This window comes from Myodes glareolus, chromosome 1 (assembly GCF_982192425.1).
Source record: "Myodes glareolus chromosome 1, mMyoGla1.1, whole genome shotgun sequence".
NCBI lineage: Eukaryota > Metazoa > Chordata > Mammalia > Rodentia > Cricetidae > Myodes > Myodes glareolus.
In genome coordinates, this window is record NC_142026.1 from 13,576,886 (window position 1) to 13,603,019 (window position 26,134).

Consider the following 26,134-nt stretch of genomic DNA (forward strand, 5'->3'; position numbering starts at 1 on the left):
ATCGTAACTCCTGATTCTCTTATACTATCGAGTATGTGATTATGAGAAATGGCTCATGAAAATATTCTCTATATTCTATGAAGCAAAGTATATTACAAGGTTTGGGATAAAGAGAATCTATATTTAAGTTTCTCCTTATTTAAAAATGCAAATAATATCTCAAGAAACTACTTACTACCATGAAATCATATGAAAGTATAAGAAATCACAATCTAAGCTGGGCGGTGGTGGCGCACGCCTTTAATCCCAGCACTTGGGAGGCAGAGGCAGGCTGATCGCTGTGAGTTAGAGGTCAGCCTGGTCTACAAGAGCTAGTTCCAGGACAGGCTCCTAAGCCACAGAGAAACTCTGTCTCGAAAAACCAAAAAAAGAAAAGAAAAGAAATCACAATCTAAAGATAATCAACCCATAATACTTTGTATATTGCAAAAACAGTCCATGGTTTGCAATAGAGTTTAAAGTAGTTATTGAAGATATTGCTGATTTAACCTATATCTATGGAATACTTGCAACATAGCTTGTGAATATTCTGACAATAACATTTTGATTATCGCAAGCTTGCATTTTGGCCTAGTGAGCTTCTAGAAGGCTATCTGCATCCAAAATATCAGACATTAGACCATGCCAAAACTTTTCCCCATTACTCTTAGTAGTTGAGAACCTGGCCTGCCTTCAGCATGCACATCTATTCACCATGGCTATTTGGGCTTTTGTTTGCTTTTATTTGATCTTTTTGTCTTGTTTTGTTTTCTAACTTAGTTGGAATAAGCCCTGAATTTATAAAAGACAGTGTGTCAAATGCTTCCTACAGCGATGGAAGAATGTAACCATTTTCACGTGGGTCATCTTACTTGGCCAAAATAACCACAGATGACGATTTCAAGACCGTTATTCATGAAGTGGGGGGAAGAGAGCAAGGAATATGCTAAAATGTATGGACATCAAAACTTAGGAGGGAGACAGCAAAGATATAAGGAAAAATTCTAAGGAATAAACCATTTCAGTTACAATGTTTTTTTTCTTATTACCCTCGTTGGTGTAAACTTGGTAGACAGCTCTGGTGGTTTTGTGAGGTATTGGTGGGTAGTATGATTTCCTAATAATGATACTGCAGAAAATTCAAAGTGTTTCTACAATAAATGTCTATTAATAAGAAAAAAATCAGAAAAGCAAGACACTTTGGGATGGGAAGATAGCTTGGTCACTACCAATACATAAAATACATAAAAGCCAGACATGCCAGTGGCTGCCTGTGATCTCAGCACAGGGGAAGTAGAGGCAGGAGGATCCTTTGGTCTTGCTGGCCAGTCAGTCCAAACAAGTAGTCAAGTTTCAGGTTCAACAAGAGACCTTGTCACAAAAATTTAGGGGCAGACATAAAGGCACAGGCCATTCATCTCTACACATTTAATTCTAAAATAGAGGCAGGATCTCTGTGAGGTCCAGGCCAAGCAAGACTATATAGACAGACCCTGTTTCAGAAAAAGCACGTGTGTGTGCGTGTGTGTGCGTGTGTGTGTGTGTGTGTGTGTGTGTGTGTGAGAGAGAGAGAGAGAGAGAGAGAGAGAGAGAGAGAGAGAAAGAGAGAGAGATTGAGAGAGTATGAGATAGAGATTGAGAAAGAACAAGAGAGAGAATGAGAGAGAGAGAGAGAGAGATTGAGAGAGAGAATTAGAGAAAGAGAGAGAGAGAATAAGAGAGAGAGAGAGAGCGCTCGAGAAGGTCTGGGTGAGACTAGTGGGCCTCAACCTAAAACCTCAGACACTGAGTTTGCCTTGCTGCTCAGCCACTCTGCTTCCAACCATACCGTGCACCTTAACTTGAGATTGATAGCAGAACCCATAACTGCTGCCTTTAAAAGGGATGTGTAAATTTGTTTTATGCTGTATTAGAAATTTCAGAATATTGTAAAGGACAGGAACATAAAATGTTGTTATTGTCATAAAACACCTTTGCAGAACCTGTTTTGGAAGAACATATATTTCTTTCCCATGTGTCCCGATTCATGTCTGCTTAGTTTACTCAGAAAAATAAATATTTTACAACCACCTCCTCTGCTGAACTAATACTAGTACAAAAGAGGAAAATGCATGATATTCCACCTCATGAATCAATAATATTGCTGACTAAAGTCTGGTTTCAGAGTCACCGTCATTGGCAGTGACACACAAGGCACAGGAAAACAAAACAACGCCCTCAGTGCCGAGTTCTAAATATATAAAATCAATATAAATGTCGAGCAAAATGTGAAATCGGAACCTTCTTGCAGAAATGCTTCAATTTATTCTGATAGAGACAGAAATACTTGACATCTCAAAGTCTCGGATGTGGGAATGTGCTCTGAGATGAGTGGCAGCCACAGATCTCATTATCAGGAGACAGAGATTTAATTTAATATATCCTTGACTTTTATGTGGCAGAAATATGTAGCAAAGCTCCAAGAAATTGAGAAACATTGTACAGGCCCAATCATGCCTAGCAGTGATTTGAAATTAGGTAGAGCACAATCCGCCCTGCCGTAGCGAGCACATCTACATAAATATCCGGGGCTCAAGATGACTACGTCCGCGCTTATCTTCAGAACGGCAAAAGCCCAGCAGCCAAAGCCGACCCTCAATCACTGCCACAGTGAAAGGCTCCACTCTGAATGGCAGGGCACGAGTATACCTAGCTTCCCCCAAGGACAATGGTAACAAGAACCTGCAACCTTCGAGGCTCCAGTTCTGGGCTTCTGTTAAGACTCAAAGGCAGTCCAGCTTTCAATTGCTGTCTAAATTTTTGAATGGTTTTTATTAGATGAAACAAATCTTGGACTCTTTTTCGTGTTATATTTTTTTCCTTTTAACTTTCAACAGGCAGGAAAATGTCAGTTTTATAATATGGTTAAAAAAATAACATACTTGAAGCATGCAAATCAACACACACACACACACACAGAGAGAGAGAGAGAGAGAGAGAGAGAGAGAGAGAAACAGATGCCACATACTGGCACTGATTCTGAACTGCTGAAGTGTAAGGTGCAGCTCTTTGGTGGCATGTGTGCTTAGCCTTGGTGTTCCATTTAGCATCACATACAGAAAACCCTAATAAAATCCTTTATTAGGATCGGGAGATTCTATTTCTCTTTCCCTATCTCCCTCCCTCCCTCCTTTCCTTTCTAGAAACTTGCTACAGACCTAGGATGGCCTCCAGCTCGTATGCCTCCTGCCTGTGCCTTCCAAGTGTTAGGATTAATGTTGTGTACCATCACACCCAACTAAGATCTAGCACATTGAAATTAGGCTATATCAGTGTTTTAAAGAAAGAAAGTCATAAATATCCTTTTCACCTACCTATTCCCCAGCAGCATAAAGTACTTATCATGATATCAACTTTGGGTACTGTTCCTCAGGGGATGTCCACCTTGGTTTTTGTTTGTTCGTTTAAGACAGGGTCATTCATTGGCCAGAAACTATTGGGCTAAGCTGGTTGGCCAAGGAGACCCAGGGATTCATCTACCTTTAGCTCCACTGCAAGGGGATTCCAAGCATATGCAACCACATTCATCTTCAAAAACAAAACAACAGCACAGGTTCAGCTGCTTGTGTTCAAATGGCAAGAACTCTGCCTACTGAGCCATCTCCCAAGCCCTCGCTGATTTTGCAAATCATTTTCCTGATACTAACATCTTCACTGTTAAATATAACACAACAGGATTGTTTAGTGTAACTTAAAAAAAATCATCTCACTATGTAGAAATGCCGTTCCCTTATTTATCTTAGCCTTAGGAAATGGACTCGAAATAACCTATCTGTATTTGTCTTCTCGTATGAAGCCAAATGAGCCAAACAATATGACACCAACATGGTATCTGAATGTATCCGACCATAATTATATTCAAGGTTAACCTTTCATCATAGTCTTAGTTATAACAATGGAGCCTGGACATCAAGTCTGGTTTTCATTATAAATAAATTGCTTTGCAAATGCCAAGTAAGCCACTAACTCATCCCAGTGTTAGAGACCTCCAAACAACTGCTCCAGCAAGGATCTAGTCTCTGCAGGTTGGCAATGGATGCCTTGTAGTGGTTTCCATATCCTAAGCCAGTGGCTTGTGGTCTGTCATCACAAACTAGATCTTGTCTTTATAGCCAAGAACATGGCCTCAAACCCTTCCTAGTAGTGAATATTCTATTGTTTGTGATTGCTTTCCCCTTAGTTGTGGGACTAGGTTGAGAAAAATACCACATTATTGTCTAGTGTAACTCATGTGGTTCATTCAGGTTAAAGAATAAAGAAAGGGATAATGAAGCCCTGTGTAGTCCAAACCCAAGCCAGGACCTTGTCATATCACTCCAACCCACAGAAGACGTGAATGCAATATTTTAAAAAATATTCTCATGTCATTACTTTGAAAAGGTCAGGCTTTCTTTACCTTAGTTATATTGTATTGTATGTAGCAGACACACCTTTCCAGTCCTCTCCAAACTACTCCATCTGAACTAATTAGCTGCACTGCTCAGGCTTGCTCCATAGGCCACTCTCTTCTGTCACAGTTTTTGTGGGTATTCGGCTGCTTTTTTGGTATATAAGATATACATTTAATCACTGTAATACACATATGACAGCCTTTCTTTCCTGATATTGTTGTTCGTCAACACTTGGCAGATGGAATGCTCATGTGACTTTCTGGGCAATAAAACAAAGCAATGGTCGGTGTGGCTGTTAGAGCTCCTTTGCCCTCCTTCTCTCATTTGCTCTAAAATGCAGACGTAATAGCATTAGCGCACATCTGTACCAGCAATGTCTGGTGAGGAAGGGGAAACAGTGTACTATGCTAGACCACATTCCTCTAGAGTTCAAGTTATAGAAGAGAAAAAAATCTTCTACTGCTTAAGGTTCTGCCCTTCAGAACACATGGAACTGTTTGGTTACTCAGATATGTACCATATTATTTATTGCCCTCTCTATGCCAAGTACTTTGTAAGTTCTCATTTAATCTTCTGAGTTCCTTGGGCTATCATTACCATCCTTATACAAAGGAGAAAACTGAATGCCAGATAGGATCTTACTGCCATAGTCATTCAAATGAAAAGTTTTAAAGCTAGCCCATCTCTAAACACTCTGGCATGCATGTGTTTGCTGCCTCTTCCACACTACCTTTTAAAGATCATTCCTCTGGGTTTTCTTTCAATTTGCTTCCATCCACAGGGCTTTTCCTCCCTCCAGCCCTCCAAAGCTTCTTTGATAGGTCAGTAATTATTGTGGGTGGCAAAGGAGGTGGTTACTATTTAGCGCTCTCAAGTCAGAGGGACTAGGCTCAAATTCCAGAAAGACTAAGGGCAACTCATGTCCCTAATCAAGTTATTTAAACCCTTAGACCCCATCTTCTCATCTTCTGAGTGGGCCAAAGGTGGTTCCCTGGGAGGTGAAGCAACTGGAAGAGGAGCACATAAAATAATGGAACACTGCCTGATGGAGCAGTCATGCCGTCAGCACTGTCCAGTCCCTGCTTTACGGGACAAAGCTTAATAAGTCTCGGCTGTTTTACAAAGAACCAAAGGGTCACCAGTTCTCGCAAGAACTTGGAAATACAAATTTTGGTAACTGGCAGCAACACTGGCAAACGTTGAAGATCTATATGGATGGCAGTGGAGAGAAACGGGTGCTACCATTCCCGAAGGACGGTGACCTCTGAGAGGTTTATCAATGTGGGGAGTTTCAAGAAGTCAGTGGGGCACTGTGCTCTGCGACAGCAAAGGCAGAAGGTAACTGGAGAGCACGCAACTCAAGGATGTAGGACAGCAACAATCACAGCTGAAAACAGCAAAGGGGTGGCTGTGGCAGGATCAATGGAGTCTCACAGAAACAAAAACAAGTGACAAGTCAGACATTGCTCAGTATGGAAGAAAAGGACAGAGGCAGAAACACATGTAAAGGAAGGAGCCCAATAAATGTGCCTAGTGATGAAGTAAACAAGAAAGAATCAGAACAAGATGGAGGGGAAAGGAAAATCTAAATCAGGGGTAGCTCACTACACTCAGGCTGGTGATGTCAGCAACAATGATCCCGTCTCTTAAATTCCTTGTTCTGCTCTGCGGATTCCATCAAACATTACTGTATAATTTTTACAATATTCCCCAGGGGTAACCACCTGAATGTTACTTCTGTGGATTATTTACTACTCCAATCAGGTGAAGTGGTTTATTGCTCCTAACTCCCACAACACAGAGCAATAATGAAATTTAAATGCGCTACATTTTCCTGAAGGAAACCCACAAAAGCCCAAGCTCATCTTTGCTTGAGAGAGGGCCTACCTGATGATCCCCGGGGAATTGTAATCAAATCAGATGCCAAGCAATATTTCCACTGCAGTTCATTCTCCTCCTCTGAAGTTTCTGCTAGATATTCCATCCCCGAAAATGCCCAAGGTCACCAACTGAGACAGCCTTATCTTTGTGTCCCTCTTAACTGGAAACTTTCTGTCTCCATCACATCCCAACAGCTAGATGGTGTGTATTAGCACTTTAGGAGACCTCTTGTGAATGTTGTCTAGAGTAGAAGTACAAGATGTACCCATCTCTGTATACGAGTACTAAAGGCAAGGCCTTGCCAGCGAACATGAGATGGAAAGACTGCCCTTAACAACACTTACCATGAAGACACTGGCATTTCTGTACGCAGAGAGAATTACTGGGCAGGAGATGACTCAAGAAATTCAAGCTCATGGCCTTGTGTGTCATTTGAAAAAGAAAATGTTTCTTAAGTTTTGCAGACAAGTTGTCCTAAGACACACAGACGAATTGCTTGTTTTTCAAATATGACTTTCAAAAGTCAAGGCTGAGTCATTTGAAGGAAAGCCTGTGCTATAATTCCTACATGGCAGTACGCTAAAGCATCAGCAAACAGATGGAGAAGGTTACAACTCGGGTTTCAGAAAAAAGGAGTATGAATACCAAAGGCATTGCTCGCTTCTCTACCTGAGAACATAAACAGTATGGGCAACAACTGGATATGGCCCTCAACATAACAGACACTAGGTTACCTGTTACTTACCTGAGCCATTCAACCATATCTGCCAAGAGCACCAGACAAGAAAGAAGCAGGTTGATTCACCCAACAAAGCCTCACACAGAGGGAAGCAGCTCCCCCTTAGCACTACTAGAAGCCCCCCAGTGAGGCTGCGGAGGGAAGCACCTGCCCCTTCCATCACCACCACTGGGTCTAAATCCATTAGCAGTTTTAGACTATTTTCAATGTGCACAAAAATCATTACAAAATAAAATCTGCAAATGCCAACATTCTATATAGAAAAAACCTTTCTGACATTAGAAAAAAGCTAACCCTCCCATTTAATAACTATATTTGGATTCATAGAAAGCCAAGATAAATATTTAAAAGAAGCATTTTTAAAAGTTAGATCTGATGTACCTGAATAGATTTTACTGTTTAAATTCCATCAGATTAAATTCATTAACTTAGCAAATTAAACATGGGTGGACAAAAAAAGAAAAACTCATTTTCAATTCAGTTTTAGCAAATAGCATTTCTCATTTCTGACTCAAATTCCTTTTCTATAAGAGACTAAAGTATCACTTCAAGGAGAATTAAAAAAAACCAACAAACAAAAACACCATTCTCTGAATTCTTAGACAACTTCTTTGGACACAGCCTCCCAAAGTCTCCAAAGTGACTACTTATTTGTTCCTAAGGTATATTTTTCACACTTTTCTAAAAAGAACCTGGAACTATTCAGAGCAAACACAGGTTAATTCTTTTACCAATAAAGGCACGTGTGGCCAGGTATACTGTTTAATGCTGTTCTAACAACACAGTGAATGTGCATTCCCAAGGTGCTCTTCTTGCACTGGACAAGTCTATCTTGCCAGGAGCGATGCCTGAGCAGTCAAGTTGGTTCCTCTGGCTCTTTACTAGAATATATGGAACCCAGTGATGGCTGTGGTCATGACTTACTTAAAGTAGATGCTCAATAAATATTCAATGAATCAATGGATGGGCTGTTCAATGAATCAAGGTCAGATTCTTATTCAATTTCCTTTTAAAATGTAAAACCCAGGTCTACATTTTTAAGGGAAATTATATGAAGCATAAGCATAACCACACGTGAATTTCTACATCACACTAAATAGGAGTACTTATTGAAAGTCAATTACCTGCCTGTCATGCTTTCTGTCACAGACAGGCAAACGGGCAACAGAAACAGTTCCGAAGGCTTTCCTTTCTAGAATTCATTCTTTGAACAGAAATTAAACATCACGTGCTAATCAGCATTTCCATGCTAGAAAAGCAATCTGATTTGACCACCAGGTTCAGGACGTCAGCAGAAAGGGAAGACGCTGCCATGGGAATAGGACTGACAATACTTGAACACACAGCATTATGTCCTATTGTATATTCCACAGAGCTTTGTCTCAGAAATGTGGCCTGGGGAACCAGGATTTGCTTACATTCAGAGAAAAGTGTGTGTGTGCGCACACGCACGTGTGCACATACACACATTGCAAGTACTGGAATGAAAAATACAACTTCTAAATTGTGTAATTTAGAAATTGCAATTCCAAAAATAAATGGTGCTAAAGTTGCAACTGTGGAGACTAAAGGTGCAAAAACACCTGAGCAGCTTCTGTTTCTTCCCCATTTCTTCCTGTTCCCTTCCAGAGCCTTTAGAGGGTGTACATGTGCAAATTTGTAGAAATTACCCTGCAACCCCAACTATAGACACTAGCCACCAGCTAAGACTGACTCTGAACTGAGTAAGCCTCCCGCAATTGACTTATTATTGTAATATTTCTATTTATTTGCTGTGCATGTGCATACATACTGACCTCCATGCACATCCAGTAAGAAGTAGATTCTCTCCCTCTGTTATGTGGATTCTAGGAACCGAACTCCTGTCCTCTGGCTTGTGTGACAAATGTTTCACTCAGTGAGCCATCTTGCTGTCCATTTTGTTGTTGCTGCTTGTTTGTTTTCTGTTTTTGAGACAGGGTCTCACTACACAACCCTATCTGACCTGAAATATGCTATGTGAACCCAGCTAGCCTCGAGAATTCCAAACTAAGAGACTCAGTGATAGCATTAACGGCATGGACCACAACTGGCTATCTTTTCTTACTTTTTTAAAATTTATTCCAATGTAAAGAAATCAATAAACATATCAATGTTAACATATACCAGAGAACTTTTAACTTTAAAAAAAAAAGATCTTATAGATGAATATGTTGTATGCTGACCATATTCAAGGGAACTATTTCAGTTGTACTGTTTTATTTAACATGGGTTAGCTTCTATCAGTAGTTCTCAACCTGTGGATCATAACCCCTGTGGGGGTGGTTGAACGACCCTTTCACAGGTATCACTTATCAGATATTTACATTAAGATTCATAACAGTAACAAAATTACAGTTGTGAGTAGCAATGAGAATAATTTTATGGTTGGGGGGTCACCATAACATGAAGGAATTGTATTAAAGGGTTGCAGCATTAGAAAGATTGAGAGCCACTGTTTTAAATGCCAAGTGGTCAACTAAATCCACTTAAAAACCTGAGAGTGCTTGAAAAGAAATTCTAGACACAAAAAAGCAGAGTTTAATGCAGCTTCTTGCTCTGTTTGCTGGCTCGCCGTGGCTCCTATAAGACAGGTCTTCCTGACTCAGCTTTGGCAAGGAAGGCTGTGTGGCTTCTTTAGGAGCCATCTGGTTCACCAACACAAACTCTTTCAGGAGGCCTGGCTTCATAAGATTTTAATGGGGTTTGTGAGCAGCATCCTACAAACTACTTAATGGCACATATTAGACAAGCTGTATACCTGGAACTGGGGCAGTGTGCATGGCTAGCAGACGCGGTGAACCATGCCTCTGCCATGTTGGACTGAGTGGAGCCAAAAAGCAAAGCAGCCTTTGTCCTAGTCATGCCACTTAGTGTTTTAAGAAGCGGCCCTGGCAGGAAACCCTGACTGCCCTAAGGGACGAAGAGGGGGGAGGAGGAGAGGGAGTGGGGGGAGTGGGAGGGTGTTGGGAAGAGGGGCGGAAATGGAAACTTTTATAATTTAATAAAATTTACTTAAAAAAAAAAAGAAGCGGCCCTGGTCAGAAAAAGATTACTGGTACAAAATAAAGCCAAATTCAGATGAAAAAGACCTCTGAAAGGGTCACAGTGTGTTTTAAAAATGTCTGTAGGTTTGGAAGAGAGAAGAAAAAGAATATTGAGTTGTAAAGAGTAAATGGTTTTTAAAAAATAAAACAAAGTCTTTAAAAAGACAGTAAAGTTGTAGAAAGATAAGCCACATAAAGATGGAATATTCACAGAGTCTGGATTATGTGTTTTCTTTGGATTTTTTGACTGTGAAGGAGCTAAATACTGAGAGACATTTTGTTGTATGGGCTGCTAAGTGGTTTGGTTTTTTGAGACATGGTTTCTCTGTGGCTTTGGAGCCTGTTCCTTAACTAGCTCTTGTAGACCAGGCTGGCCTCGAACTCCCAGAGATCCATCTGTCTCTGCCTCCCAAGTGCTGGGATTAAAAGCATGCGCCACCACCGCCTGGCCAACATACATATTTTAAAGGTATTTTGACATCAAAATTTGGCCCTAAAATTATGTTGCTTTGGAAAAGAGGTTCTGCTTTTGTTTCCACAGATGAGAACCTGTGGATTCCCTCCAGACTAATATGGTTTGATGAATCAAGACTATCCGAAAGGTCTCCATGAACACCCCAAAAATTATTTTGCCCAATAAACAGCAGAAAGTAATATGAAGAGAACTATTCCCAAATATTGTTTATAAATGTTTGTTTACATTTAAAGGGCGATATGCTACAGAGATGGATACTTTGCATTGGTATGGTTCTTGGTTTATTGATACAAATTTAAGGTCAATTTTGTGTATATGTATTTTGCTCTTGATTAAGGTATTGTTTTCATGCAGCTCATTTAAAATTGCAACGTATAATTAAGAAATATAGGTTAATACATCTATAATAATCAAGCTTGTAGGCACGTTAGGTTGTCTAGATGTGCAGAAATGTATTTCAGATGGGTATTCTTCAAACCTCTCAAAGATAACAGAATATGGCATTTAAAATGTTTTAAGAACTTAGACAGTGAGACACATCTGCTCCTGGCAGCACCAATTACTTCAAGAGGAAGATGAGCATCAAAGAGGCTCCTCATGGAATTTGTTAGCCATTTGGGCAAGAAATTGCTCTTGCCTGAACTGCTTAACTGATTTGCAGGACCCATAGGAAAATGACTGATGAAGTTGCCTAAGAAGGTCCTTTGAGGTTCCTGCTTCATGAGTCTACTTGACATTTGTAGCACACAGAAGAAAGTGACTGACAAACTGCCAATATAGGTGGAACTGTCTTTGAAATTTCCTGCTTCATGAAAAAGTCTACCAGATACTATGGGCCTGTAGGCTGAAGATTGGATGCCCTAATGTTACAGAAGAACTTTGGGTGACTGTCCAGGCAGCAAGATATCTCTGTCAATTTTAGTTTTGGAAGTTGCTTATAATGTACTTCCTGTTAACTTAGGTAATAGTATATCCTTCTGGGGTCTTTGATGGAGTTGAAGAATAGATAGTTATGATTATAGTTTTCCTTAGTTATGATAAAAGATAAAGTAGATATAAATATTATAACTATAATTCTTGCTTGATACCTATTTTGTTATAAGTAATCTTGCTATGTTAAAGTTAAAACCTTTCTTTTACAGGAAAGGGGAGGTGATGTATGCTATGAATATGCTTTATTGCTGTTGGTTAATAAATACGCTGCTTTCAGCCCATGGCTTAACAGAGTAAAGTCAGGTTGAACGATGAGAGAAAACAGGTGGAGTCAGGGAGGAGGAGCCATGTAGTCACCCGCAGGTGACAGATGCACCAGAACCTTGTGGGTAAGCCACAGCCATCTGTGGTGATACACAGATTAATAGAAATGGGCTAGCTTAGGATATAAGAGCTACCTAAAAATGTGCTTAAGCTATTTGACCAAGTAGTATTGCAAATAATATGGTTTCTGTGTGTTTATTGCAGGACCACGTGGGACAGAAACCTCCACCAACAAGTTTCAGCTAATAAACCAATTTGACCAATTAGCTGTAGATATATAAAGGAAGAGTTGAGAGATGTTAGGATCAGTTTGGTCTCAAAACGAAAGCATGGTGACTAATGTCTGCTGAGGTAAAGAGGTGGCTATAGCAAATACGGAATACCATCTCATTTTCCCAGCCCAGTAAGTCCACAGGAGTACATGGCAGGCTACAGCAAATGCTGCTTTAATAGACAGCTGTGCAGACCCTGCCCCTAGTGAGTGCCAAGACTTAGGGCAAGCCTCTGGTTCCCATGCCTGTAACTTCAACCCAAGTTCTATACAAGCAAGGTCATCTCAAATTCCTACTAAAAGGCTGAACCCATGCCTATGTCTGTAACCTGGAAAAGCTATAATGTCTTGTACCTTACACCCCAAATCTAATTAACTAGCAATATTATAGCAATCAGGTTCATTTTCTAATTTTGATATTTTAAGCCTAACTTCAGGACCTAGTTTAAATGTAAAGTATGTGTAGTGTGCTCTGTAAAAATGGCAGACACTGACTTTCTGTGACAGATGGAAAATACTTTCTCCATAAAAATTGATTACAAAAATTATTTTTAAGTAATTTGTAAAGAAACAGTCAAGATAGCCAGTAAGAGACCAGATTAAATACTGATACAGCCTATTGGAAGGGAGTTGTAACCACATGAAATCATGTATGTGATAATATAGGAAATAAATCTGTATACAAGATTAATCCTGTAATTATGAAGGCTATTGTAAGTTTTCTATTTTTGAGTTCCATTTTTATCTAAACAGATTAAAACACTTAGAAAAAATATTCCATCTGCTCTATTCATGCTTTTTCTTCCCTCCTGCCATCATTCCCTAAATAGTATTTTCATGGTACTTGCACTGTATTGGCATGGTAGCTAGTCTGAAGACAGTGCATAGCATACAGGAGCTTACACAAGCTAAATACAAACATTACATCACTATGTCATTTTCTATAATGCACTTAACCACCTGTAGATTTCAGATAAGAGAGTTCCTGGGACAAACCCCCAGAGGTATTAGGCCAGAGCATATGTATGCTTAAAGAAGAGAGAAGAGTAGGTGTAGCAATTGTTACTGCTAAGGAATGGGCCAACTCTGTTATTTCCAGATCTAAAAAGAATTCCAGTAGAGTGGCCAGGACTGTGATGAGTAGACTATGTACATAGACAGCCCTTTCAACAGAGTCAGGTTATTTTTAGCACCATAGAAAGTTACATAAAACTTAGTTTATGAATCCTAGATATGGGATCATTTTTTTCCTTAAATTTTAAAAAGTATTTATTTTTATAGATGTTTACCTGAACATATATCTGTGTACCATGAGTATAGTGTGTACAGTGCCTGTGGAGGCCAGAAGGCATAGGGTCCTGTCGGACTGCAGTTACAAGCAGTTGTAAACTTCAGTTGTGTGCTGGGAATTGTTCCCAGGTTCCATGCAAGAGCAGTCAAGGGCTCTTAACTCACGAACCATCTATCTACCCCAATTGTATTTTTCTTTTCAAAATTTCAACAGTAATTATCTAACCTTATGAACAGTTTCTGATAAACTCAGAAAAAGACCTTCAGATTCTAGTCACATCAAATCACCTAGGTCACATCACTTTAGCCAGCAGGCAAATGAATAGTCGTCCCTCCAACACCCACTCAATGTGTCTCAAAGTATGAACTAGTTAGAAACAAGTCCCTCTTCAGCTTCTTTTCTTCAATGGATGTATGAAGTGAAGTTATCCAAGGGTATCTGGGGGTTCAGCTAAGAAAATTTGTGGCAACATGCCCAAAACGAATAAGCCAGGCCATCCTATGGTCCATCACTGCAGCATAGAAGCCTAAGCAGTTTGGAGATCAACAATGCTCACATTTAGGATGAAAGATCAGCAGAACTTTAGGAATGGGTAGAAAATAATATAGATGGAAACAGTTGTCAAAGCGGATGGGATAAAGTTGAGACAAGAAATTAACCAGACACGCCAGGTTCTTCTTGTTAAAATTTATTCCAGTAACACAGGGCTGCTAGCAGTCAGACTGGGAAGGAAAGAATAGCTAGTCCACTGCAGTCTGTGACAAGTTATGCTACCAATGCTACCTTTTCCTAAGCTACACTTAGCGGTATCTCTGAGCCATCAACTAACTGTGGTCCTGAAGTGCTATATGCTCAGATTCATGAAAAGGAACGTATACCTCTAACTCTGTACCTTGGGGCTCAGGGAGGCGAACTAGAAAACAAATGAAACCAGACAGTCTGGCTTCAAAATCTGCATAGGATCCTCTGTGGGCTGCATCTTAAGCCTGGCCAAGTCAGAATAACCCAGAAACTTCAATCCTCCCACATCACTATTCAAACCGAAATATCCCAGCTTTTCTCAGCACCAAAAGCCACCTGTGATGGTTAACACTGTCAGTCTGACAGAATCAGAACCATCTAGTAGAAAAGCCGCTGGGCAGGTCTCTGAGGAACTGTCTAAATTAGGTTAAGTGCAGGTTAGGTTAAGTGCAGGGGAAAAGCCTTTCTTGAATATGGGTGTCATGGCATCACTTTATGGGGTGAGGGCTTCAACTGGATAAGGAGAGTGAGGGGAAAAGAAAGGGATGGAGGAAGGGGGGAGAAAGAGAGCATGCATTGAGCACCAGCATTCACGTTGCTGTTTCTGCTTCCTACCAATGGATGTGCCAACTGGTTAAAATTCTTGCTGCCTAGATTTCCTCACCAGGATGGACAGTACGCAGAACCAAAAGACAGAATAATCTTCTCTCACAAGTTGTTATGTGAAGAGCAGTGAGAAAAGCAACTAATGTAGGCACCTTGTGCTTTATGAAACCACACAAAACCACAGCTGGAAGACGTCTTCAGGAGTCATGTTGAGTCTCATTCTTCAATATGGAAGTAAGACATTTTTACAGAAGACACAGATACATGCACAAATAATTTTAATGATTTATGTGAGATGAGTTAAGTTTAAATATATTAAGGGAAAATACAAATTGTAAGTATTTGTACAAAAGGAAGTACAAGATAAGGTAATAAAGCTCAACATATACCAACTCTAGATGCTGTTGCTAGAGTCAGGAAGGTGAAAATGACCTGGAGAGTAATGGTCTGATAGACAGCTGTGCAGCTATTTCAGAAGTGGATCCACTGCCATCAGAAACTGAAAGTATCTGTACATGGAGAGAAGAGCAAATGGAGCGCTCCGAAGCCCTTGAGCCATTTCTCGGAAGCAAGAAGCAATGTGGAAAGAAAAAGCAATAAAGGAGCTAGAAGGATGGCATTTGAAACAGGATGAGCAGCTACAACAGCAAACAACAGGGCAGCAGAAGTCTTTGTAGGCAAAATTTAATGAGTCATCCCTAGGCACTGAGTGGGAATGGGTGGCTCAGCTGTGTGACTTTAACTCCAAGTTCAGCAAAGAGGCCAAAGATGTCTCCTCCATATGCTCAGCTCCCACCTTCCTGAAGCAGCCCCCTCGGCATATTGAAAAGCCACCCTATGGGGACACTATCTCCACAATATCTTAATCCTACTCGATGAAGCTGAATATAGATCCTGTCCATTCACAATGAGGACATGCAGGAGAGACAGGCTAAGCAGACATTGTGCGCACGTGCACACAGTGCCCTCCTACTACTCTGCCTTGGTTGTTTCCATATTGAGAAGAAGTTCTTCTCACTCATACTTCCCTATTTACCATTATGGCCCCTGTGCAGGATATGGTAAAAATATTATGAATCAATTCATTTCCAACTTTTGCCTACTCATCAACCTAAAAACTTCATAAAGAAATTAAAACTGAGTGAGTTCAAGACCATCCTGGATAACTCAATAAAACAGTCTAAAAATAAAAATAGTATTGAGAATATAGCTCAGTTACCTGGCAAGTGCAAGGCTCCCATCCCAACCCTTCATCTGTCAGGAGGGAGGGGAAGAGAAGGAGAGAGAGAGAGAGAGAGAGAGAGAGAGAGAGAGAGAGAGAGAGAGAGATTGAGATTAAACCTGGGCTGAGGATATAGTTTTGTGGTAGGTAACTACCTAGCATGCACAAGATCTTGACTTCCATACCCAGTATCATAAATAAAAGGAAAGAAGAAAGAGAGGAAAAGAAGAAAGAAAAAAAGTAAGGTGGAAGGGATTAATCTTTATAGAGGCTTACTTTAGTAATGCCCAGAAAGATTTACTATAAACAGATTGCTTCTAATCTAGTAAATCGATGTTTGATAGTTTTCTAAACTGGCAAGATTAGTAGCACTAATAAACTAAGTTACAGAAAACAGAGGTCTGCACACATGCACAGTAGACAGAGAGCAGATGTGCACAATAAAAGCACACACACAAGGATACTGATGACTTTGTCACTAACACCCAATGGTTCAAATCATGATTTCTTAATTAATGTATACACAGAATTTAAAAATGAATAAACATGAATGAAGGCCTAGAAAATATAAGAAACTAAAACACAATGTAAGAAAAAGATATCTGCAAATAGAACTTTATAATGGCACACTTTGATAGATATTCTATTGTCATTGTAACTAAGGCAGAATAGATCTGATGATACTATTTACTAAGGATGCTAAATTAATAGACCACTTATATATTAACAAGTAGTTCTGGTGCCATCTCACTTATTAATCTGTGATACATACTGATAAAACTGAAAGACATGATCAATCAAAAATCACAGGCCAGTTGTAAAATGAAAACTTCCTTGCAGTTCCCAGGCTGGAACCTCATGACTCATGCATGGTTCGTGAAGACTCTACCACTGAGTTATAGCTACAACCTCAAGAGAACAAAAGAATCTTAAAAGCAATACTGCCATCTAAATGAATTCCTAACCTAGCATCAGTTGTTTTATTTTGCAATTCTAAGGGGGGGAATATAAATGGCTCTACCTATTGATAAAAATATGAATGATCAAACACATCACAATTGCTGGGTTCCCATAAACCATGCATGTTCAACTTAAAATGTTCACAATATGACACTCAGCTGTCAAGAGGAAGCAATTCAAAGGCCATTACACAGCTGATAAGCCAGGTGGAAGGAGCCATCCAGACTTTGCCCTGCCGAACCCTTTCTGGGAGACAATTAAACAGATCTTCATAGACGATGTATTGTGTGCAGAAGCGCTGGTCAGAATCAGGGTTGGCATGGTACGCCACTGTGTTGATGGTCTGAGTCACATCACTGTCTGGCTTGGGCTTTCTACTGAGCACCTTGCCTCCTGCGGCAGCAATGAGCTTAAGGAGGTCGTTCTTTGGATGATGTTTGAAGTTTCCCCCCAAAAAGAAGTAGCATCCATCAAACAGCTTTGGCAACTGAAATAGCAAGAAAACAACTGTTAGAAGCAGAACAAAGTATTTTAAAACACTATGTATGAATGAAAAACATTAAAAAAAAATAGTCATGAGTCAGTAAGAAGCATCCTAATGAGGTGCTGGCAAAGACAGTACTTCAATCACACTACCTGGATCAGAAAGCACACATTTGAAACTAAGAGTTTCTTTTTTTTTCTAATTTAATGATCTATTTATTCTTATTTTATATGCAGTGGTGTTTTGCTCACATGTCTGTATGAGGGTTTCAGATCCCCTGGAACTGGGGTTATGGACAGCTGCGAACTGCTGGTGGGTGCCAGGGATTGAGCCCAGGTCTTAACTGCTGAGCCATTTCTCCAGCCATGCAAATAAGAGTTTCTTATTTATGATTTTTTTTCATCTAGTATTCAGCTGTTGACTGATTCCTTTTTACTTTCCTAACATTTCAAATGTGTTCTGCAGTGAAAATAAAACAAAACCCAAAACAAACAACCTGTAGGTAGGCATAGCAGTATACACTTAAGTTCTAGCTCTAAGGCTAGCCAAGAAAGAGTACAGCAAGTTCAAGGTCAGCCTGTACTACATAGTGAGACCCTGTCCAAAAACTAAAAACAAAACCAAAACCACAACTCTTCAATTTCCTCCATCAGGATGGTTGTCCACATAGGTAGGATTTAAATCTCACAGGCTCTACAATATCAAAAGTGAGCTTTAGTGACGTAAGACTGGATTTAAACTGTAAGGGCAGAATTTTTCCCACAGACAGTTCAGTTCTGTTCCTCTGCATTCAGGTCCCTACATGCTACTGAAGGTCTCCTGGGCAGCCAGGTAAGAGGGTGGCCTTAGTTCTAGAGATCCATTGCCAGTTATTATGAGATTATGAGGTCATGTCTACAGTTCTAATTAGAAAACGTCTTTGTCATTTACATACATACATACATATCAACACAATAATGGAATATTGCCCATTAAAACTGCAGTCTGTGGCAAGAAAAACATATGGTAACTAAATCCGAGCAGCAGTTCTAAGTCTTCTTTCAAGATACTTCCTGTATCTGAAACTTACTTCAGATTCTGAAAGCTTTACGGGAATGTTCAAGATGCCAAAAATCCATTAAGAGTGTGAAATTATTACCTTCTGGATTTTACTACACATCGTGATCATCTTTCAGAATCAAGTGCTTGAAATAAGCACAATTAAAATTTTAATCAGTCGCCTGTACTGGCTGAAAGGGCAAAGTTTTTCTGATGGTGTTAATGATGTGAAGCCATGAGAACAAGCAGGAGTATGTAAAAGAAAAATACCAGCTGCTCTCTGTTGAGCCTGCTCCTCTGTGGACCTCCAGGAACTTCATACTTTTCCTCCTGCTCACGTACTTTACTGTGCAGACAGGCCTTCACCCCTGAAAAGAAATGAGGACTAATCAAACAATTACCATGTGGCATCTGTGAAATTCATCCAAGTTTCTTCTTGCTCTAAATATTCTCAAATCTTAAAACCCCAATTATATCAAAGAAAACAATAAAGCTAGCTAGGGTTGGAGCGATGGGGAAGAGCACGCCATGCTGACTTGAAGAAATGAGTCTGGAGGAACTGAGTAGGTGTGGCAGCATGTACCTGTAATGTCAGTGCTAGGGGTTGTGGAGAGCAAGTTGCTCCACCAGCAGTCATGGGTCAGCTAGCTTAGCCAAAATGGTAAGCTCCAGGTTCCAGGAGACCCTGGCTCGAAAAATATGGTGGAAACTCAAAGTATGCCTCTGACATCAGCACATGCAAACACACACACAACACAACAGAAAAAGAAAAGTTAGCTTTCTGTATTTTAGGAAATCCATCCTTCCTTCCTTCCTTCCTTCCTTCCTTCCTTCCTTCCTCCCTCCCTCCCTTCCTTCCTTCCTTCTCTCCCTACCTCGCTCCCTCCTTCCTTCCTTCCGAAGATTTTTTAAGCAATGAGTAAGTTCAGTCCAGTCTGAACTGAGCATTTAACATGCCTGCTCACTTTGCCAGTTGCTTATATGGTCTGTTAGATGCCAATGGTACAATGCATTTGTTCATAGCACTTTCCTCAGCCAGCCACACAGCAGGGGCTCAGCAGGACCCATTAAAATAAATACTAAAAATAGGGTAACCCAGACCCAGAAAGACAAATGCCACATGTTCTCTCGTCAGTAGTTCCTAGCCTCAGCCCCTCAGATCTGAGCACACAATATGTGTAAGTATGTAGTAAGCACAGACACCGGAAGAGTATAAAGAGACCTCAGGCAGGGGAGGCCCTTGGTAGAGAACAGCTGGGTATAAGTGGTAAGCAGTAAGAAATGGAACAACAGGGAAGGGTCTCCAACTGGGGAGGAGAGAGGGAGGTTAATACAAATGGAGAATGAGTGTTGAGGGACAAATAATACCAATGTTCCTTGATTAAGCTTCAAGGAATCACATTATTTTATGTTTACCTAAAATTGGATACAGTACATACATATATGTGTCATATATGTATACATGTATACATGTATAGGAGGAAGTTCAGCCACTTGTGCTGACAATGTTCCCCCTGAAACCACAAACTAACCAAAACCCCTGTACTAGACACAAGAAACCTCCTATTGAAGAGCTGGTCAAGATGGTCCAAGTGACTTCCAAAACAGTGTAGATTACCAATGAAGCACTTGGTTTCCTCTCGGGGGCTGGGCCCTACTGCTGAAGACGCTGCACACATTGGATACAAGACTCAGACAACTCATGCTAATCTGACCTGAAATCTTGTTCCCTCCAGTATAGCTTTCATGGTTCCAAAAAATGCTATGCAAACTGCCAAGAGATAGAAACAATTAAACAGTCCTATCCAGCTACAGCACCTAGGAACCATGACAAATACCAGCATAGCAGGATATGCATACAGGTGTCAATAAACAGCTGTCTAATTAGACTTATGGCGCATTCACCAGGAGGGACATCATGCTGGTATTGGAAACCTAGCCAGCTTTCTATGGTTAGTGAGGTCGTACCGCCACTTTGCTAGACAAACATAATTCCTTACTATGTTTCAAGTCTTATCCTTATATTATAACTATAATAATAGTTATAACTATTATTTCTCATTCAGAGAAGCCTCTCTTTATAGCAAATGAAGACCTCTGCAGAAAACCACAACTGGACCAAAGCAGAGACCCAAAGATGATAGGGAGGAGTTCCTGCAACTATTGCTCGGGGAATAGCACGGAAGAAGTACTGCTGTGAAACACCATTCCCTGAACAGGAACATCAGTACTATACAGGACAGCTAACATGGAAGAGGGAAATTTTGTGAGATCCCTCCATAAACAAAGATTTATAGACAACTATTGCCTGCTGAGAGGACAATCAGCTCCTCCTAGGGATGAGTCTCCTTATGGATGGACCAATGCACAGTGGTCAGCTTTGAAACCACACACACACAAACAACAAAAACAGACTTGACTCAGCAGGTTCTATTTATATCTCTTCATGCACGCACACAGATAAGAGCAAATGAGACTGTCAACTTGAGAGTGGGAGCCATTGGAGGGATTTGGAGGAGGGTGATTGGGAGGGGCTGGAGGAAAGAAAGGGAGGGAGGAATTGATAATAATTATATTCTGATTAAGGACATTAAAAATAATAAGCTTAAAGAGTCTATCAAAAGCCTGAAAAAACTCTCAAGATGGATCTTATAATAAGTTATCTTCACTATAAAAACAAAATCTTCAGACGATTTTCCATTTGTCTTTAAGATTATTTCACTCAATGACCTCAGTTTCATCACTGAGAAAGCAACAGGAAGTAAGAACAATTAAAAAAAACAATAATAATAAAATAAGAGTTACAGGTCAAAATCCTACTTTAAAGTAGTTTTGGATACCAACATAGATATCCTCAATCACTGCTATCCTAAAACCTACCAAGAAGGAATTTGCATCTATATAAACATATACTGAAAATTAGACATGTGTACTGTATTAACATCCTAACATGGATAAAACAGCAGTGACTGGACTCCAGTAGAGGGGGACACCTCAGCCTTGACTCTGTAGAGGGCCATAAAGGCTCATTCCTGGGCAGGACTGGCCCAGAACCAAGTATCACTCTGCTCCTGGCACCAGAACTATCCTACATTGTACTTGAAATAAAGAGAATTGTGTGAGGATGAGAAGAGAAAACCATGTTGACAGAACAAGGGTTATATGTAGGACAATCTGTAAACCCAAGAGTGGCTGACAGCTCATTTCAGCCTGACCTAGACTTTGAGGTAACTATTTTTAAGAGTTTATCTCTTACTCCAAACTAGAAAAATGTAAAATGTCTGCGAGTCAACCTGCAAACATGGAATAAAGGACAAACATTGATGCCATGGCATCCTTTACTAAATTATTAAATAAATAAAATTCTTTTGAGTTTTGATTTGTCAAGATCACTGATAAATAAGGAAAGCGGAAGCTGCTAAATAGCTCATACAGCCTTCCTCCTTAGGGCCACTGCAGCTTTATTACTAAGCGTCTACTATTTACACACTGAACCAGTCATATCTCTATAAAGAGGTTCTATACACTTTTTTGTTGCAAAACTTACCTTGAACTTTCATTAAAATTAGAAGGCTTTAAGTGAGTTCTCAATTAAAATGAATGTAACTTCACAGCTCTCTAGTGCTCTGTCAATAAATAATCCATTGTAAAACTTCACAGGCACGTATGTGTCAAAGATATGAAGGATGCCAGGCATCACAAGCCAAGGTACACATGATGCCAAGGGGCAGGCTCTACTCTTGTTCAACAACTCACAGAGCTCAACAAGATCTGCATTTCTGTTACAAAGTCAGTGACAGGACTTGGGTCAAGGATACAGTCAGTCACAAGCCGATCATGCTTTTGAGATTCACCTTTTCCCTCTCCCCCAATCTAATTGCAAACCTTCAGAAGAATAGGTTAGATCAGATTGACAGAAAGGTGATTTAAGAGAAAAAAAAAATCCATTACATTTCACATTTAGTTCAGATATACTAAAAGCAAATATAATTGGATTTTTTTTTAGTAAAAACGTTTGAATGCATACTTACTTCTAAAACACAATTCTAGACCAATTTACCTTCTTTTTTTAAATTGCTGCTGAAATATTCTAGAAGTGTTAGTGGTTTGGCTGTGGTAGTGAAATGAAATGCAAAATTTGTAGTGAGTTAGGAAACTGTGCACAGCTAGAGTTTTAATTCTTTAATTTCTGGTACTAAATAAAAAATGAAATATTAAATGTGCAGAAAATCAGGATATCATTAAGGAATACGGAAAAATCAAGCTGTTTTGTTATTGCCTTGGGTACAGATGAGTTGATTACGAATAGAAGGAACTTGCTTATGTGTTGTTCTATTCTTAAAACCTGTAAATCATTTTCAAAACTCCCTTTTCTTATTCATCTTCATTAGTGGAAAGCTATCACAGCAATATTAAGTTATAAAATCTATGGTGTATAATCTGATATTCATCCCAAGAACAGATGAACTGTTATAATCCAAATGCATAAACACTGTCTAATATTCCAAAAATATTAATTTCCCACTATTTAAATAATAAAATACTAATGCGCACAGAGCCTAAAAGAACATTAAAAGAAATGTATTTATTTTTATTTTTTATTTTTATTTATTTATTTTTTTGTTTTTCGAGACAAGGTTTCTCTGTGTAACAGCCCTAGCTCTCCTGGAACTAGCTCTGTAAACCAGGCTGGCCTCAAACTCATAAAAATCTGTTGGCCTCTGCCTTCCGAATGCTGAGATTAAAGGTGTGTGTCACCACTGGCCAGCAAGAATGATGTAAGGGTGATCTGGCTGTGACATCTGTCACCCCCATTGATCGCCAGAGGTGATTCGGTTGATATGGCTGGCTAGGCGTCTGTCCCCTTCCTCCACCACCGCTCTATGTGCATCCCTTTGGAAGCTCTCGGGTAAAGAGGACAACCTTTCCCGAACAGAGGGAGATGGGTCTTTGGACAAGCAAATACAGAGTAGCTACACTCCAAACAAGCTCTCAAGAAATGTATTTCTTAATGAGCTAAAATGACATACTAATGGTTTCTGATGAAATTACAGGGAAAAAAAGAAGACAAAACACTACCAAGTACAACTTACTATTTCTTTTTCTAATATATTTTTTAAATCATTTTAATTATTTCTTTTAAGATTTATTTATCTGTTTATTTATTTACTTACTTATTATGTACACAGTGTTCTGCCTATGCCTGAATGCCAGAAGAGGACACCGATTTCATCAGAGATGGTTGTGAGCCACCATGTGGCTGTAGGGAATTGAACTAGGCCTCTGAGTCATCTCTCCAGTCCTCATGTTAATGATTACTTTGTGTATATGTGTGTGTGCAGAGTGCACATGCAGGTGGAGGTCAGAGGACAACTTGCAGGAGCTGGTTCTCTTCTACCACTTGGAGTCCAGGGATCAAACTCAGATCATCAGCCTTGAAACCTGCTGGGCGGGCCATCCAGATGTGCAGTTTCTCGAACTTTAAATGAACAGTGATGCTGGCATTATGCTGATGAAAGAGTGATGATTGCTAGGGATTGCAGCTCCCACGTTTTACTATGTGTGCTGGTGTGGTTGATGTTCCTTACTTGCAGTAGTCATACTGTAGAAAGAAGCAACAGTGTGGAGATACTCAAGGATTGCTCTGGAAATGCAGTGCTGGCCTTCTTTTCTGTGTGTGTTTAAAATCACTATAGTTCTTCCACTATATCATTCACTGTATTCTCTAGAAAAACGTCTTTTTGCATCTGGAATGGTGGACAGCATTGTAGCACTATAGTTGGGGACTACTTAAGCATGGACTCAGCAACACAAACACATGTGAGACATATGCTCTGCATGCTCAAAGAGCCCTTTGTTTACAGTGTGTAGCTGAATGGAGAAGGCAACAAATCACAAGCTTGATCTCAGCTGGGAGCACGTTCATCGGCATCTCAAATCCTAAGATACTCCACAAGTCTGCAAAGGCTTTTTAAGTACTGACTTGGGATTACAAAATTTTAGCATGTAAAGCAAATTCAAATTGTAGAATCCACAAACAATAGGATTTACTGTGCATTATTTCCATTTCAGGAGGAGAACTAAAGTACAATGTTGTTAGCTGGCACAAAGTCTTTAGCTAGTACATATAGGAGAATGGGAATTTGAACCCAAGACTGCTTAGCTTTCTAAAGCCTGTGAATTTTACATAAAAATATATTTTTGGTACGCAAGCAAAACCTTGGAGTCTGAAAGGCGTGATTGTGAATATATCAAATGATTTTAAGCTGCTTTGAATGTTCCAAGAAGTTGCATATTATTAAAAAAAGTTAGAAATTGAATAGTCCATTTCTTCCAAAGTTGAGTGCTGTCAAAAGACTTCCTTTCGTTTTGGATTGTTAATGTGCTTTAAAATTCAACTACAAGGGACTAGAGAGATGCTTCTGAGGTTTGGAGCCCTGGTGTTCTTGCAGAGGACAAAAGGAAGATCCCACACCCACACCAGGCAGCTCACAACTGCCTGTGTTGCACATCTGGAGGATCCTATATCTCTTTTGGCATCTATGAGCACCTGCACACACACATACTCATACACACACATAAATAAAAATAAAATACAGCTTAAAAATCCAATACATCAGAAACTTCTCATAATTCCCTATTCGTATGGTTATTATTTTGTTGGCTTTGCCCGTGTTTTGATGTTCAAATATACTTTCCCCAGTTTTCAAGATTGTATGAATCTTGTCATTCTAACTTAGAAATTATTGTTTTAAATAGCATTATTTTAAATAATTGATGGCTAAAGTGCTATCTCGTGTAGCTAATAGTAATATACTAACTTTGCATGGGTATGATAGCTCACATCTGGAATTTCAGCGCTGGGGAGGTTAAGGCAGGAGGACTGCTGTGAGTTTGAGGCTAGCCTGGATTGCACAGTAAGTTACAAGAGAGCCTCAGCTAAAGAGTGAAACCTTGTTTCAAAAGTAAAGGGAGTATATGTGGAATGCAGCTTACTGTATATTGAAAATGAGACTCAAAATTTATAACTAGGTCAAAATACTATCCTGGCAACAAAGCCCAGTATGCTGGTCACATACTGTTTGTACACAAAATAGGAACCTAAAAGGTTATCAGCATTCTAGCAAAATCATCAACAAACTCATTCTTTTATATCTAAGCTATTATTTTCATTTTGTATCACTGAAGAGTATATACACATCCACTCCTACTTCTATCTGCAGAGCAATACACTCTTCAACTGAATACCAGGGCCACAGTGCCAGTAGACAATTACAGAATGGGTGGACAGTGCCTATGCGGGCTGCTCTATCTGTTCGATATAGGTTTATTTGGCTGATTATCTTAACTCTCACCATGGTATCTATTGATCTAACAATGTGCCACTGCCAATCAACAGAACAGAGCCTGGACAGACTAGAGCTTGTTAGTACAGCACTGGGAGCTGTGAGACAGAAAACATCCACCAGTAGGGTAGGAAGCATGATTTCCTAGCAGAAGGCACCAATGCTTCTGCAGTGCTTGGGCCCTGGATCACAAAATCCTCAGCTCTGTAGCAGCTAATAAGTACACTTAAGGTATTTTTTTTAAAACTGGAAAAAATAAGAGGAGCATTTACAAGGTGGAATGAATATAGATTCTAATTCCTGAGGAGCAATGTTGGTGGTTGCACTGAAGCCTACAGTTACAATTGCA

The 26,134-nt window shown here is 39.8% G+C and overlaps 1 protein-coding gene across 1 annotated transcript in view; it reads right to left on the bottom strand.

Annotated features, from left to right (window-relative positions):
- Positions 1-14,996: 14,996 nt before the first annotated feature.
- Positions 14,997-26,134, bottom strand: part of Bard1 (BRCA1 associated RING domain 1) — a 66,576-nt gene continuing 55,438 nt past the window's right edge. The window contains exons 10-11 of the mRNA XM_048459050.3: positions 18,710-18,807; positions 14,997-17,404 (exon numbers count right to left, since the gene is read on the bottom strand). Of these exons, the coding sequence (XP_048315007.2) occupies positions 17,072-17,404; positions 18,710-18,807 (431 nt within the window). The 3' untranslated portion in view covers positions 14,997-17,071. The remainder of the gene's footprint in view (positions 17,405-18,709; positions 18,808-26,134) is intronic.